General features: G+C 38.1%; 1 protein-coding gene across 2 annotated transcripts; it reads left to right on the top strand.

Moving 5' to 3' along the window:
- Positions 1 to 93: 93 nt before the first annotated feature.
- Positions 94 to 13,075, top strand: TRMT10B (tRNA methyltransferase 10B). Of its 2 annotated transcripts, none has more exons than XM_034410777.3 (9): positions 94 to 345; positions 929 to 1,126; positions 2,378 to 2,486; positions 2,835 to 2,959; positions 4,481 to 4,633; positions 5,069 to 5,147; positions 11,416 to 11,483; positions 11,748 to 11,871; positions 12,485 to 12,884. In XM_034410777.3, the coding sequence occupies exons 2-9, from the start codon at positions 950 to 952 to the stop codon at positions 12,586 to 12,588; spliced, it is 939 nt and encodes a 312-aa protein (XP_034266668.1). In that variant the 5' UTR covers positions 94 to 345; positions 929 to 949; the 3' UTR covers positions 12,589 to 12,884. The 2 variants fall into 2 exon arrangements, with proteins under 2 accessions (XP_034266668.1, XP_034266669.1); XM_034410778.3 differs by having other exon boundaries at positions 197 to 345; positions 932 to 1,126; positions 12,485 to 13,075.
- Positions 13,076 to 14,059: the final 984 nt, after the last annotated feature.

Here is a 14,059-nt window from a genome sequence, read left to right on the forward strand (position 1 = left end):
AAAAGAGTATTTTTGCTTTCCATGAAGAAATCTAACTCAGGATGACATTTCAGAACGGATGGCCAGCGAATCAAATCTAAACTCCTCCTCAGTCGTCTCCAAATCAAAGCAACGCACGTTCCCATCCGCCCAATCTTGAATCAGACAATCCTGTCCCTTCGCCCATTGTGAAAACTACAATTCCCAGAATGCAGCTGGTTCCCGGTAGAGGGAAGTCTCATTGGATGATGCCTTATAGATAGGTGAAGGAAATAACCTTAGCATGGGACTAATTTTTCCTAATGAATCAAAAGTGTCCGGAAGAGTAAAAGAAAAGCTGATTGAGAAATTGCTACTTAAAGGGAGGTGAGTAACAGACGTTTGGTCTGAACAATAATTCATGACTCTTAAACTACTTAAGCGTTTTGACTGTTGGGTATTCATAAAAGTTATCTATAAAGCACATTTTGTTTTATCTTTTTTTCTGGACCCCGCACTGATTGTATTTGTGCAATGTTACTTAAGAAGCTGTAAGTAGAATAGATGCCTTTAAGACCTTATATGGCAGGAGGAATTGCATGCTTCTGAAATTCTTACACAACGGACAACGTTTGAATACCGGTGAGGCTCCTTTCAGGTATCTGGAATTGGCAATGCATAATTCTTCCCTTTCCATGCTATTAATCAGCACCCCTTAAAACTGGTTCACACCTTTTTCCATTTTCTGAATAAAGGATGAATACACAGAGTGAGTTATGCTCTTCTTGTTTCAATGTTAGACTACTATAACATGCTTACTTAGGGCTCTTTTGAAAAGTAGCCAGAATCTGTAATCAGTACAGAATAAAACTATCCTGCTTTACTAGCTGGATGAGAGCAGTTTCAGTTCTGTCAATTGAATTCTATGGCCCAGCATTTAATGTCATTTTTTTCCCCTATGTTTTCACAGCAGTTTGGACAAAAAACAACAATGACTAATCCTGAGAAGAAAGTAGAGAAAAATATCTGTGGAGATCATTGTGATCAACAGCAAAACTATGGAGATGGACATGGGGAAGATCTCTGGGATGCATTTGAGCTTCTGGAAATTGATGGGAATGATGAAAGATCCAGTGAACAGGTTACAGGAAATGAGAATTGGTGTTCGGTATGTAAAGTGTCATTCATGTCAAAAGCAAATTGGGGCAATTTTAATGTTGTTTCATGTTGTGAATCTCAGTGTTTCACAGGGATCATATTTTACATTGAAGAAGGGCCTGAAAGTCTTGTAACAATGGCTTTGTTTAAAGGCATACCTGTGGATATGTAAGGTAGATACTTATACATTGTGGCCTTCCTTCCTTCCCAGTTTGTAGGCAGCAACAAAGGTTTTGTTTACTTCCCTTTTCCTTTAACTTGCATATTTTGAAATAGCTCATTGTTGCTCTTTAGCTAAAAGATATTAATACAAAGAAAATGGGAAATTACCATAATATAAAACACATTCAAACAAGAATCAAAACAGATTTCCTGTAAAATGTCTGGGCCAATGGAAAATTTTTAAGCTGGTGCCAAAAAGTTGTCATGTTGAAATCAGCTGAGCCTTTCTCTGTACCAGTGGCCTAAAAATCCTTTAATAATAATAATAACTGGATGACCACTTGAACACCATCAGCAGTGACTAAATCACTGCAGGTCAATTGCAAAAGGCAGCTTTATTTAAAACAGTTTACCTCCTGTGATGATACCTTTAACACCCTCAGGCAAGGAAGACTCAAAAGATGTATTTAAAAAATCTAGTCTAAACGTCTGGCTGACTGTGACCATCATCATCATCATAAGCAGTCCTTGAGAAGAACGAAATTGAGGGATAAAAATGCCAAATCCAATCTAAACATCTGGATGACTGTCAAGCCAACCATATTAATAAAAATGTTGCTACAAAAATACTTCTACAGAAGATATTTCCTGGATTTCCACAAAGATCTTTTATGCATTTAGAAAGGCAAGCAGTGTGCCAAAATGCCATTTACACTTAACATCTGCTATTGACTGAAAGCACTGAATAAATAATTTTTAGAGGCAGAAGAAATATTAACTCATAAATATTCTGCCACTCTTTAGTGGTTATCTGGGAAAAATACAGCACATGCTTATGTATTCCTTTCTATTTGTGTAAAATAGCTGCAATTTGTAATAGTTTCTGTGTGTGAGAGGTAGAAAATGAAAGGATAAATAGCTACTGTGTACACTTTTATTAGATGAACATATGCAAGATTTGGGAAATTTAAACCATGGAACATATTCATATACATCCAAACGTATATACATCTCTAACATCCAGTTCTGATAAGAAAATCTTTGCAAATGGTTTCTTTTCCTCCCTTAAGTGTGTCTGTTTATTTTTCTTTATATTAAGAGGAATGTTCTAAGGAAACAACGGCACTGGGAGAAGATTGTTTCTGCAAAGAAGGATAAAAGAAAATGTGAAAGAGAACGACGTAAAGCGAAGCATGCTGAACAAAAAGGTACAAGAAACACAGTATAATTTCTGTCTCCATCTTTGGTGGAAAATAGTTTGCTCTCTGTACTTGGAAGCTTCAAGGAACTTAATTTAGGTTTTCTGTGAGAACCATAATGGCGGTCGGGTTTTCTGAAAGAGGTTTCCCTACTACAGCTAGTATTTTGTATTGTTCACATGGAAGGAAGTGTAGGGCAGGCTGGGCAACATTTTATTTTTGGAGAGATTTTGATTTATAGGCACTGAAGTGCCTTTCAAAGAAGTTATTGCTACCCTGCAAAATCATGGCTTATGCCTCACCTGTATGCTTAATGTCGTTCAGTAGTGATGATTTTTTCTCTTTTATCTATTTCAGGCACTGCTCCTCAACTTAGTAAGCGAGATCTAAAAGCCATTGCAAAAGATCGTCTTCTAGAGGCCAAGGCAACAGGTCCTCGGCTGTGTATTGATATGAGCTTGACCGGTCACATGACTAAGAAGGTAGCTTTATATTATTTGCTCTTTTTAAAAAACATGGAATTTGATTTTCAGGACTGGTGAGTGTGCCTCTGCTCTTGAGTACTTATTTTGCAATACTTTGAAGAGGTTGCATTCAGTAGTATTATTTGATATATTAACTGAAGAATTGTACTCCATAAAAATTAGAAATTTGGACATGAACATTTGATTTTTCCTCATGAAAACAATAGAAAGCTTCCTGCACATTTAAACCCAGAGTGGAATGTAAGTTGTTAGTTCTGTAAATTCTATAAGTTCGTTCTATAGGTTAGTTCTGTAAGTGCAGGAAACACAACCTCTGCAGCATCCATGGGGAAAGGAAATGGTTGGATGAAGGAGTCATATTCTGTGAGAGATTTTATACCTTGCTTGTAGTTATATGACTAAGTTCTCTTGAATTGAGGAAACATTGAGATTGGCAGGATTTGTAGCATATTTTTTAAGATTTACCTCTTGGATTAGATATACTGGAAGTGGAATGGAGAGGGCTTTAGGGCCACTGAAAGGCAATAGATGGAAGGAGTGCTCTTTATTAAATTTGATGACAATGTTGCAAGATCAAAATGTGTATTACAATCACATATGGCAGAGCATGAGATCCAGTGTTTTGAGATGCTCATAAGCAGGGGTTTGGGTTTTTTTTTTTTTTGTTCCTTTGAGTTAGTTTTGACTCCTGGCAACTGCCTTGACAAGTGTCTGCAGTTTTCTTGGCAAGGTTTCAGAAATGTTTTGTCCTTGCCTGCTTCTTAGAGCTGAGAGAAAGTAACTGGTCCAAGATCACACAGCTAGTTTTGTGCCCAAGGTGGGGCTAGATAGAACTTACAGTCTCCTGGTTTGTTGCTCAGTACCTTAAACAGTATGCCAAATTGGCTCTCTAAACAGCTATTGCTCAGGAGGAAATTTAGAGCAGTTACATCAGCCTGAAATAAAACTGCAGTTCTTGGATTCATATACTTCATGATGTCCCTCCTTAGCTCTTGTTTGCCCTCAAGTTATTAAATATGTTAATATAAGTTGGCCTGTGGAAACTTAACAATTAAAGACATAAATGTGATGAGTTACATTTCCAAATTCTCATATAGTATTTGATACTTTATGGAGAACACAGAGTTCTTGGCAGAGAATTACTCAGTGGTGGGATTCAATTGTTTTTACTACAGGTTCTGTGGGTGTGGCTTGGGCGTGGTGTGGCTTGGTGGGCGTGGCAGGGAAAGGATACTGTAAAATCTCCATTCCCTCCCACTCCAGGGGAAGGTTACTGCAAAATCCCTATTTCCTCCTGATCAACTGGGACTTGGGAGGCAGAGAATAGATGGGGGCGGGGCCAGTCAGAGGTAGTATTTACCAGTTCTCCGAACCACCTCTGGAATTACTGTACCTTATTAGAAATATGAGTTTAGTCCTGCTGTTAAATAATGAGTTCCAGACACATGTTCCCAATATGAGTATCTAGAGCAAAAAAACAAACAAAAACCCACAGAGACTTTTCCTTCTTCTTCAAAGGAAATAAGTCGGCTTGCTGCACAGATTAGGCGGCTTTATGGGTCTAACAAGAAAGCTCAGAAGCCCTTTTGGCTCCACCTCACAGGAATTGTGAAAAACAGTCCTATTTATGAAGCATGCTTGAGAATGAATGATGGATTTGCCAATTATCTGGTAAGTATATCTCCCCTCTTTCCCTCTGCTTTAGCTTTCTCCAAGTGATGACACTGAAGGAAAATAGTTTCTTCCTCAAGTTGCTCTTATCAATAGAAGGCAAAACGCATAGAATTGGTAGCTTTGCCTTCCTTTCCCATAATATTCTCTGTATAGTTAACTTGGTACCTTCTAGAGTTGCAGTCCCAACATTACTAGGCACAGAATAGTTGCTTTTAAGAAGTCCTGTAGTTTAATATCTTCAATAGTGTTGTGAAATATTATTAGGCTTAAATTGGGCTAAAATGCTGTTTTGATTCAAATGTGTTTTTCAGTAGAATAGTAATGGAGTCAGCGTGGCATGTTTTTCCAAAATTGCACTCTCATTCCTGCACAAGTGGCCTCTCTAAAAGGATTTTTTGAAATTCCATTTATGTATGTTGCATTCTTTTTCAGATGGATGTTACCGCAGAAAGTTATCTTGATCTATTTCCTTTGGATGTGATTGTGTATCTCACACCAGATTCTGATAATGGTATATTACAGCCTTGGGACTGTTTAAAATGTGTTGTTCTTATTTTAAAATGAGTAATAATTGGATTTGGGGTTTCTTAATGTATGTTCCAAATCAGCTTAAACTTGTTTCCACTTATTTTACATCCTCCTCATGAACTGTCAGCTGATGCCATATATTGCCCCAGCTGGGACAAGCAGCCTTATATGCCACACTAAGCAACAATTATATGAACTCATCCTTAGTAAGAATAGCAGTAAGTAGGGTAACTATAACTGTAACCCAACCTAATCCAGGCTTGTGGTGCTTGCTGATGCACTTCCTCTTTCTCTAAATACTATGGCTAGGAACCAAAAATTAATCTGTCTTGATTGGTGGGGTGAGGATTCTCAATTGAAGGTTTTTGCAGCACTGCTGAAATAATGCAACACTGGACTCTTACTAAGACTTAAAAATTAACATTAAATAACATAAAAGGAACCATAAAATAAGATAAAAAGTACTATAAAATGAATTTTAAGTAAAATCTATATCTAGGTATTCAGTCCATACAGTAATGCAGTAAACAAACCATATAGTTATAAACTATATTTTAAAATCTAATAATCTAAATTGTTACTAAATTGAAATTCATTTATACATTTCCAAATATTAATGGAGCCAGTATCATCATATTGCTGATATAGATCAGAAGTCAGCTGTTTGTCCAGCTTCTGTGTAAAACTTTGTTATATTATTTATAGTAAGGCTTTTATTATCTAATAGAAGGGAAATAATATAAGATTGTTCAGACTGATCTTGGGCATGTAACAACAAAGGAAAATGGAATCTTCTTGTTAGCATGAATGTATGGATGGATTTATTGCCCATAAGGGCAAGTCTGATTTGCTATAGGAACTTTTATTAACTCTCCCATATAAAAATGCTAAAGGTCAACTATTGACCTTGCTCTGAAGAAAAGTCCTTGTTGAAATGGGGAAGATGGTGAGTCAGCATAATTAGCTGACATCCATCTAGGGTGGTTAAACTGTAATGGGATAAATTTTGAATGAGGCCTCTCTCATTCTACTATTCGCTGTCTAAGAGCCTTTCTTTGATAACTCCCAGCTACCATAAATTTGAGGAAATTCGGAAATTGAGAAATGTTCTAACAATCACTAGAATCTAAAACAACTGGAATTTATTGGCTAAATGGGATCAAAGTAATGGGATCAAAAATGAATAATAAAGCTATTTCCTCATGTGGCCACTTTTAGCCTTAGAATTGCATTGAATGCACATTTTAGAGCTTGAAGCATTGCTGTAATAGATTTAGTTTGTACTATTTCCTCAAAAATCAGCCTATACCGGTAATTTGGGTAAGAATGGAATGGAGATCTATAATAATAATAATAATAATAATAATAATAATAATAATAATAATAATAATTTTATTTCTATACCGCCCTTCTCCCGAAGGACTCAGGGCGGTGTACAGCCTATTTAAAAACACAGACAAAACAATGATATAAAATTTAAAATAATTAAATAAGTGGCTCAAATTTAAAACCCCAATAAATTTAAATACCCCAATTTAAAACTATTGTGTTGATAGTCCGGCCTGGCGGAACAACAGGGTCTTCAATGTGCAGCGAAACACCCGGAGGTCGGAGATCTTACGAATTTCCGGGGGCAGTTCATTCCACAGGGCTGGGGCTCCCACAGAGAAGGCCCTCCCCCTGGGCGCCGCCAGCCGACATAACTTGGCTGATGGCACCCTGAGGAGGCCCTCTCTGTGGGAACGAACTGGTCGGTGGGAGGCTATTGGTGGCAGAGGACGGTCTCGGAGGTACCTGGGTCCTATGCCATGGAGCGCTTTAAAGGTGGTAACCAACACCTTGAATCGCACCCGGAAGACCACCGGGAGCCAGTGCAGCTCGCGCAGGAGGGGTGTCACATGGGCATAACGGGTTGCGCCCATAACCACCCGCGCGGCCGCATTCTGGACCAGCTGGAGCCTCCGAGTGCTCTTCAAGGGGAGCCCCATGTAGAGAGCATTACAATAGTCCAACCGGGAAGTAACAAGGGCATGAGTGACTGTGCGCAAGGCGTCCCGATCCAGAAAGGGCTGCAACTGGCGAATCAGGCGAACCTGATAAAAGGCCCCCCTGGCCACGGCCGTCAATAAGCAACTGAGCCAAGCATTGGTCAGTGAATAGTTCTAGAGCTGTAAAGATGAGTCCTCTTCTGTGAAAAAAAAAAAATTAGAAGAGTTGAAGAATCTCGGAGAGGCCAGAAGAATACAGATTTGATACCTGTATCCCATGATCCTGAGTCTTGAAGGACTACACTAGGATATTTAAAACTCCTCACTTGCTATGTCTGTTACCCAGAGAAACTTCCTAAATGTTTTAGGAAAGATCATTTTAGATAGTTTTTGACTTAAAAGCATAATTGAGCCTAGAATTAAGGCTATATGTCATGATGGTCATTAAATGAACACTGTGGTAGTTAAGAGAACTCATTATACCCAGTGGACATTTTTGCTGGAAATGGGAAGTAAACACTAGTTTCCAGCAAAAAATATTGCAAGTTGCGATCACGTGACCATGGGACACTGCAAATGTTGCCAGTTGCCAAATTTGATCATGTGATCTGCGGGGAGTAGGAGACTGTCAAAACCAGGTTGTAAGTAACTCGAGGTCCATTGTAATTTCTAACAGTCACTCAACAACCAGTTTTAAGTCGAGAACTTGCTTGTACTTTAGTCTTCTGGAAATATATCCCAAGGTGATTTTCCTTGCAGTAATGCACAAAAATATTAAGTGAGCATCTGAGGCTATTCGAAACTCTTGAAATGATCATCTCCATTAAAAAAGAGTGGGGAATTCATGTCTGTTACTCTAGACCAGGGGTCGCCAACCTTTTGGACCTCAGGGACCACAAAATTCATAATTTTAAATCCCGTGGACCACTAATATGATTTTTTTAAAAAGCTAAATAGTATTTAGTGCAGTATAAAAAAATGCAAATTTTTCTGTGGACCACCAAAATTTTCGGTGACCACTGCTTTAGAGGGCTGAAAGTTTGGATCCGAAAATTTCTTTGCCTATGAATTCATGTATAAGTTGAACAAGGAGGGAGCTAAGTTTATAGACCTTGTGAGTAACATCAAGTTCCTAATTCTAGAATATTTATGAAACTCCTGGATTAGGAAGAATAACTGTATCTAAAATACCAAGCCTTTCCTATTGAGGAAATCTAAAAAATGAATTAAATGTTGATTTAAAATCACTAAAGGCTGCCTAAACAGAAGCTACAGAACTTCTACTGCAAGGATTCCTCAACCCCCCAGGCGACGGCCCACTACTTGAAACTGGGTGGCAGCAAGCACATGGCATAAAACTCCACTCGCACGAGTGGTGGGCCTTTGTGCTCACAAGCGGAGTGCTCTTGAGCAAAGGGTACTTGTGTTCATGTGCAAAGCTCTACTCATGTGAGTGGAGGAGTCTTGCGCACGAAGCTCCATTCACCTGAATGGAGCTTTGCACGCAAGCGGTCTCGGCTCACACGAGTGGAACTTTGCGTGCAAGCACAAGCACCCTCCGCTCACGTGTGAAGCTCCATTTGCTTGAGTGGAGGGCATGCGCGCCCGCCTCTCCCACCAATGGAGCCATGCATGCTTGCATGCACCTGCCACTCACATACCTCCCCCCGCCAGGCCAGGCAGCCAAGGTGGAAAAGTTGGGAACCGCTGTTCTAGTGTATTTTTCAAAAAGATAATAAAATAATATAGACTAGCATGGAATATATAGTAACCTTTAGAACAAAAATAGAGCTAATTACTAGCAATAATTAGGGTATGTCTCAAAATAGAAAAATCTATAATATTAAGCAGATGGTAGTTTAGTTTAATGCAATTTAAGCCAGAAATACTCTTACTGGAGATATGAGAAAATGATAGTGTAAATGGTATCTATAAATAACATTGTTCCCTTCATTTCCAGTACTCAAGTACCAGCACTTAATGTTTTATTTAGCCAAAATAACATCAGCAGCTAAACACAAGCTTGCTGAGAGCACCAGCAAGCTTTGGAAAACAGCAAAGTTTGCAGACAGATAAAACATAATTAAGAATATTTTTTTTAATGAGGAAGGAAAATTCTTCAAAAGAGTCCAGTGAGTAAGCTCATTGGAGCTGGGAAGGAGAAAAAAAACCCCTTCACAAAGCAGGCAAGGAGAAATTGGGGTCAGATAGAAACCATAATTATTATACGTCTTCTGTATTATATAGTGTGTAGATTTTGTTAGGCAGAATTTAAAAAAATTGAATGAGCACACCCAGACATTTTGTTTTGAACCAAAGCAGTGGCTTGACACTTTTGGCAGCAGTTCTATTTCAGTCTTTCTGATTTTAGTCATTTTTTTAAGACCGCTACGCAATTCAGAGAATTAAGGTAGAATAACATATTATTCAATGATCTTGTTCTCACTGCATGCTTAACTGGCTCAGGGAGAGAGTTAATGTAGCAACACAGAGAAGAATCAATTACCCTGCTCCTCTCCCCTAGAGTTAAATTTGCCTCAGAACGGACCCAACTAATTCCACCAAGTCAGCTGTATTATAGAACATCCCATTTTGACCAGTAGTGGGTTTCAAATCCCGGAGCTATTGGTTCGTTATCTACCATTGATTTTGACCCATTTTGTGTAAGTATTCAAGGAAAAGAGAATTTGACATAAAGAGTGGTAGAAGCCTCTCCATTACAAAATTGCCTACTAAGTTTAGCTGTACAATATAGAACATTTGGCTTGTCTGGGCTACATTGAGTGAAGAGGAATTGTCCTGGGACACATATAAAATATTTACAATATAGCTAATGTACAGTATATAAATCACATAATAATATTAAAAGGTTTTAATCTTGGGGGGCTGCATGATCAGCTATCCAAAGCTGCTTGGGCTGCTGGTTGGACATGCCTACTCTAGAACAAAGCTCCCACATTCTGATTGGATGAAAAAGGAAATGGAAAAAGGGTTAGTAGTGTCATGGAACCTTATTGGAATAGTAATAGGGCAGATGCTGTAGGAGATGACCAGGCTGAGCTTGAGGGAGGGGTCAAACGCATCATTAGTCAGGAGTCCCTTCACGCCCACAAGACATTTTAGGCCAGTCCACCTTGAATTCCTTTCTATTTTTAATTCCTAATTTCCTTTGACCGTTGGTAGTTCAGATTCTTGTAGAGAACTTGAGCTTACAATAAATCTTTATACACATTTGAACTGCCTGGATCTCCCAAAATCTCTGATCCTTGACAGATGCAATATATGGCATTTCTTGGAGAAAGTGGACAGAGATTCTAAATTCTCCAAGTTCTGATTATTATTTTTTTAGCTAGTTAGTAGGACTGTGTGCTGCCAAAGCCACCAGTGACAGAATAATTAGTATCTAATTGAGTTAAATGTGTTATGAGAAGAGACTAATGAAATTTTCACCCAAACTCTCAACATGCATTTTTTTTAAAAAACCAACCTATTGTTCTTCTCCACCTCCTGGCATATGATTAGGTAATTAGAAACATAAACGAAACTTGAAACACATCACACCCATGTAGCAAACATATTCCCTGCAATAATCCCCTAAAATGAGGTTCACCTAGCTTCTTGGCCCAGTGCCCCAGAAGAAAACTAAGCTTTTACTGGCCATTGGGATTCAGGCAGCCTGAATTTTGGGATAAGGAGGGGTAAATTGTTCCACAGGCAGACACAGCAACAGAAGTTAAGCCTCCTAGATACCAGTAGATGTTATTGTTTAATTGCATGAACTCAAAACATGCCTACCGGTCAGATCTCATGGAATTGGCAGAAATAAGTATAGATAGGCAATCTTGCAAGTAGTCCAGTCTTGTACTATGAAGATCTTATAGGTGACCAACTGCACTAAGAAACATACTGGGACCAATGCAACTCAAAGTAGTGGTGTTAAAAGAGCCTACCAAGGAGATGATGTTACATGAGTTTAGTGCACCTGCATTCTGAACCAGTTGCAGTTTTTGAATGACTTTCAAAAGTTGCCCCATATAGAGGGACAATGTATGTTTTGAATGCTCCCCATTCATAATAATAGTGTTATACCTTTACTGCCAGTTTTGTTGTTCTCTGTATTTCTTTGCCTTTATTACTGGCTCTTGCTAGAGATGTTATGGATAGGCAAAACATAACATGATTATGAAGATGGTACCGAGGATGATATAATGCAGTCTGTCTTTATTACTAGATGTTTATTTATTTGTGTTCTTCTCATTTTAGTTCTTGAGGAAGTTGATCCACAAAAAGTACATATTTTGGGAGGGCTGGTGGATGAAAGCATTCAAAAAGTAAGTATATTGAACATATTATATTCTTACAGAAATAGCTGGGTAGTATTTTAGTGGTGAACTGCAGGAACTTACCTCTTCACAAATTTAATTTTCCTGTGAACAATTAGCTAACATCATTAAGATAGAGCTTCTGGATTTGGAGGATTGGCATCATGAGCTTTTTAAAGAATCTAATAGCCAGATGTAATTCTTTTAAAAAAGCTGGCATAAAGAATCATTTCCTCCCTTCCTCTTTTTAGTATATATAATTTGTTTTTGTAGAAACTCACTTTCCAAATTGCCCAGGAAAGACATCTGCAGACAGCAAGATTGCCTATTCAAGAATACATGGTAAAAAACATCAATGCAAAAAATTACCACTCGACAACCTTAGCAATCAACCAAGGTAAGTAATGCACACACCTGTTGATAGAATTTACGGCCATCTATTTGCAGGCATGGTATTACCACCAGCTTTCCTATACAATTTATAGCTGGAATTATCATAGCTGTTGCAAATTAACTCCTGATAACTTGCATGGATGGTATTTTTTTTAAAAACTACACCTTTCTGACAACGGTTGCACAGTTGATTTGTGCACAGTGGAGTTTTGGATTCAGTTCTCTACAGAATTGATCTTCACTTTTGTTTATTGTACTTTTTAGGGCACAAAATGTCATATCACATGAACTGTTCAAGAAATTGCTCCTCCTTAGGTAGACATAGTCCTAACGTAGGGGAGCTATCCTATGATATATGGACAAATAGGCATTAAACAGTAGAGATCTACCTTGAGCAAAGTAGGAAAGTCTTGAATGTAAAGAGTCATGCTGTATTAAAGACCACAAATCTTGCATACTCCTTATTAACATTTTTAAATTATTGTTGGAAAATAAGAGTCTAACAATACAGAGGATGGGCATTGTTTCTATAGAAGCTCTGTTATGCCATGATTGGATTCGATCCTCCTCGTAATTTTCATGACCTTTTTTGTAACTATCCAATGCATTTCTTTTAGTGTTTGATGCCTTATCAACTTTCTGTGATACAAAGAGTTGGGAAGAAGCACTTAAAGCTGCAGTTTCTCCTGGAAAGGGATACATCTTCAAAGACACACAATGACAAAAGAGTTCTGGATATAAATATGAGAAAACAAGATTTGGTCTGCCTTTGGTAACCTACAACAGCCTCCTTTACCCAATTGCATTCCAGATATTTTGAACTACAACGATTAAAATTTCCAGTTGTAAATTATGGGAGGTTGACTCCAGCACTATTGTATATAGACATGTGGGGAGACTAAATGATTACTTAATTATCTTCATTTCTGCTTACTGTACTTCTTGGGGAGAAGACTGGGTCTCTCATTGCTTATTCTTGGTGAATCTATTAGAAGGATTAAAGTATTGTTTGTTTTACATTACAGTTAACTGCACTTATTACTGATACACACTTTTTTTTTAAACATGACATTTGTGCTGGGAATTTTTGCTGAAAACAATGAGTCTTTCATAATGAAATGAATGGGTAGCTTTTCCTGCACTCATAGGCAAAGGAGCTGAGGTTATGTCAATTTAGGTTTTTTTAACATAAATGCTTTATTGCTTTATGCTCTATTGATTTATTTAAATCTCCTTGCCACCATTATTTACCCTTCTAAGCACAGCGGAGTCAATTAAATACTGTATGTTATTAGAAGTGTTCTAAAATTAAGGATAGGAATATTGTCAAATGCTCTGCAGCGCTAGCCTGCATAGGCACTCAGAAGCAAGGCCATTATGGTAGAGCTTACTTCCTGCTAATTAACTAGGTCTTTATTAATTAGGTATAATAAAGAGATGCATCACTTCCATTTTCGGTGAGTACAAAAATTCAGCAATTAGGTGAAAATACGGTTCAAAAGTTGTCTTCTATTATAAAGGGGAGCATCCCTTTAAAATAGAAAGTAAAAGCAACTGGGTGAAGGAAAACTGCTACCACCTATAATGGGCTGTGAAAACAATCCTGGGGAAAGAGGAGGCAGGGCCATTATGTAAGCATCAGCTCTTCTTTCTGTTTCCCGAGGTTATTCTCACAGCCCATTATACCACTGTGCTGCCTGTGACACTCCACTGCCTGTGACCCTTGGCATGTCAGACAGTTTGGGTTGAAAGAGTCAGTGGCCCAAAGTTCCCAAGTGAACCTCCATGGCTGAGGTAAACAAGAATCAGGGTCTATTTTGTCCAGCATCTTATCAATTACACATCGCTGGATCTTTTCTAAAAATGTATCTTTGAAACATATTCCAGGTGCATTTATTTAAAACACAAAAAGAAGAGTCCCACAGAAAAGACAGATACCTATGGTATGGTTTCTTTAACCTTGATCAACATTTCCACAACTTGGCACATGCTAACCTTGTAAGATAATATGTTCAGCAAATCTGTCCAGTTTGACCTACAGCATTCTCTTTGAGCTATTCTTAAGTAGCATTTATCCATAGCAGTTAACATTGAAAAGACCTTCAGAAAAGATAGATCTCATGTCTTCTTCACTTAAGGGGAAAGGGGTGGAGTAAAATTGGATGTGAATTAGCATATTATCTATGACTTTT

Source organism: Pantherophis guttatus, chromosome 2 (genome assembly GCF_059756535.1).
Source record: "Pantherophis guttatus breed Tessera chromosome 2, ASM5975653v1, whole genome shotgun sequence".
Classification (NCBI taxonomy): domain Eukaryota; kingdom Metazoa; phylum Chordata; class Lepidosauria; order Squamata; family Colubridae; genus Pantherophis; species Pantherophis guttatus.

Excerpts from the sequence above, each read along its gene's own strand:
- TRMT10B (XM_034410777.3), top strand. The coding sequence starts at position 950 with ATGACTAATCCTGAGAAGAAAGTAGAGAAAAATATCTGTGGAGATCAT. Across the intron at positions 4,634-5,068 it reads ATGGATTTGCCAATTATCTG|ATGGATGTTACCGCAGAAAG; the intron begins GTAAGTATATCT and ends ATTCTTTTTCAG. Across the intron at positions 5,148-11,415 it reads CACACCAGATTCTGATAATG|TTCTTGAGGAAGTTGATCCA; the intron begins GTATATTACAGC and ends TTCTCATTTTAG.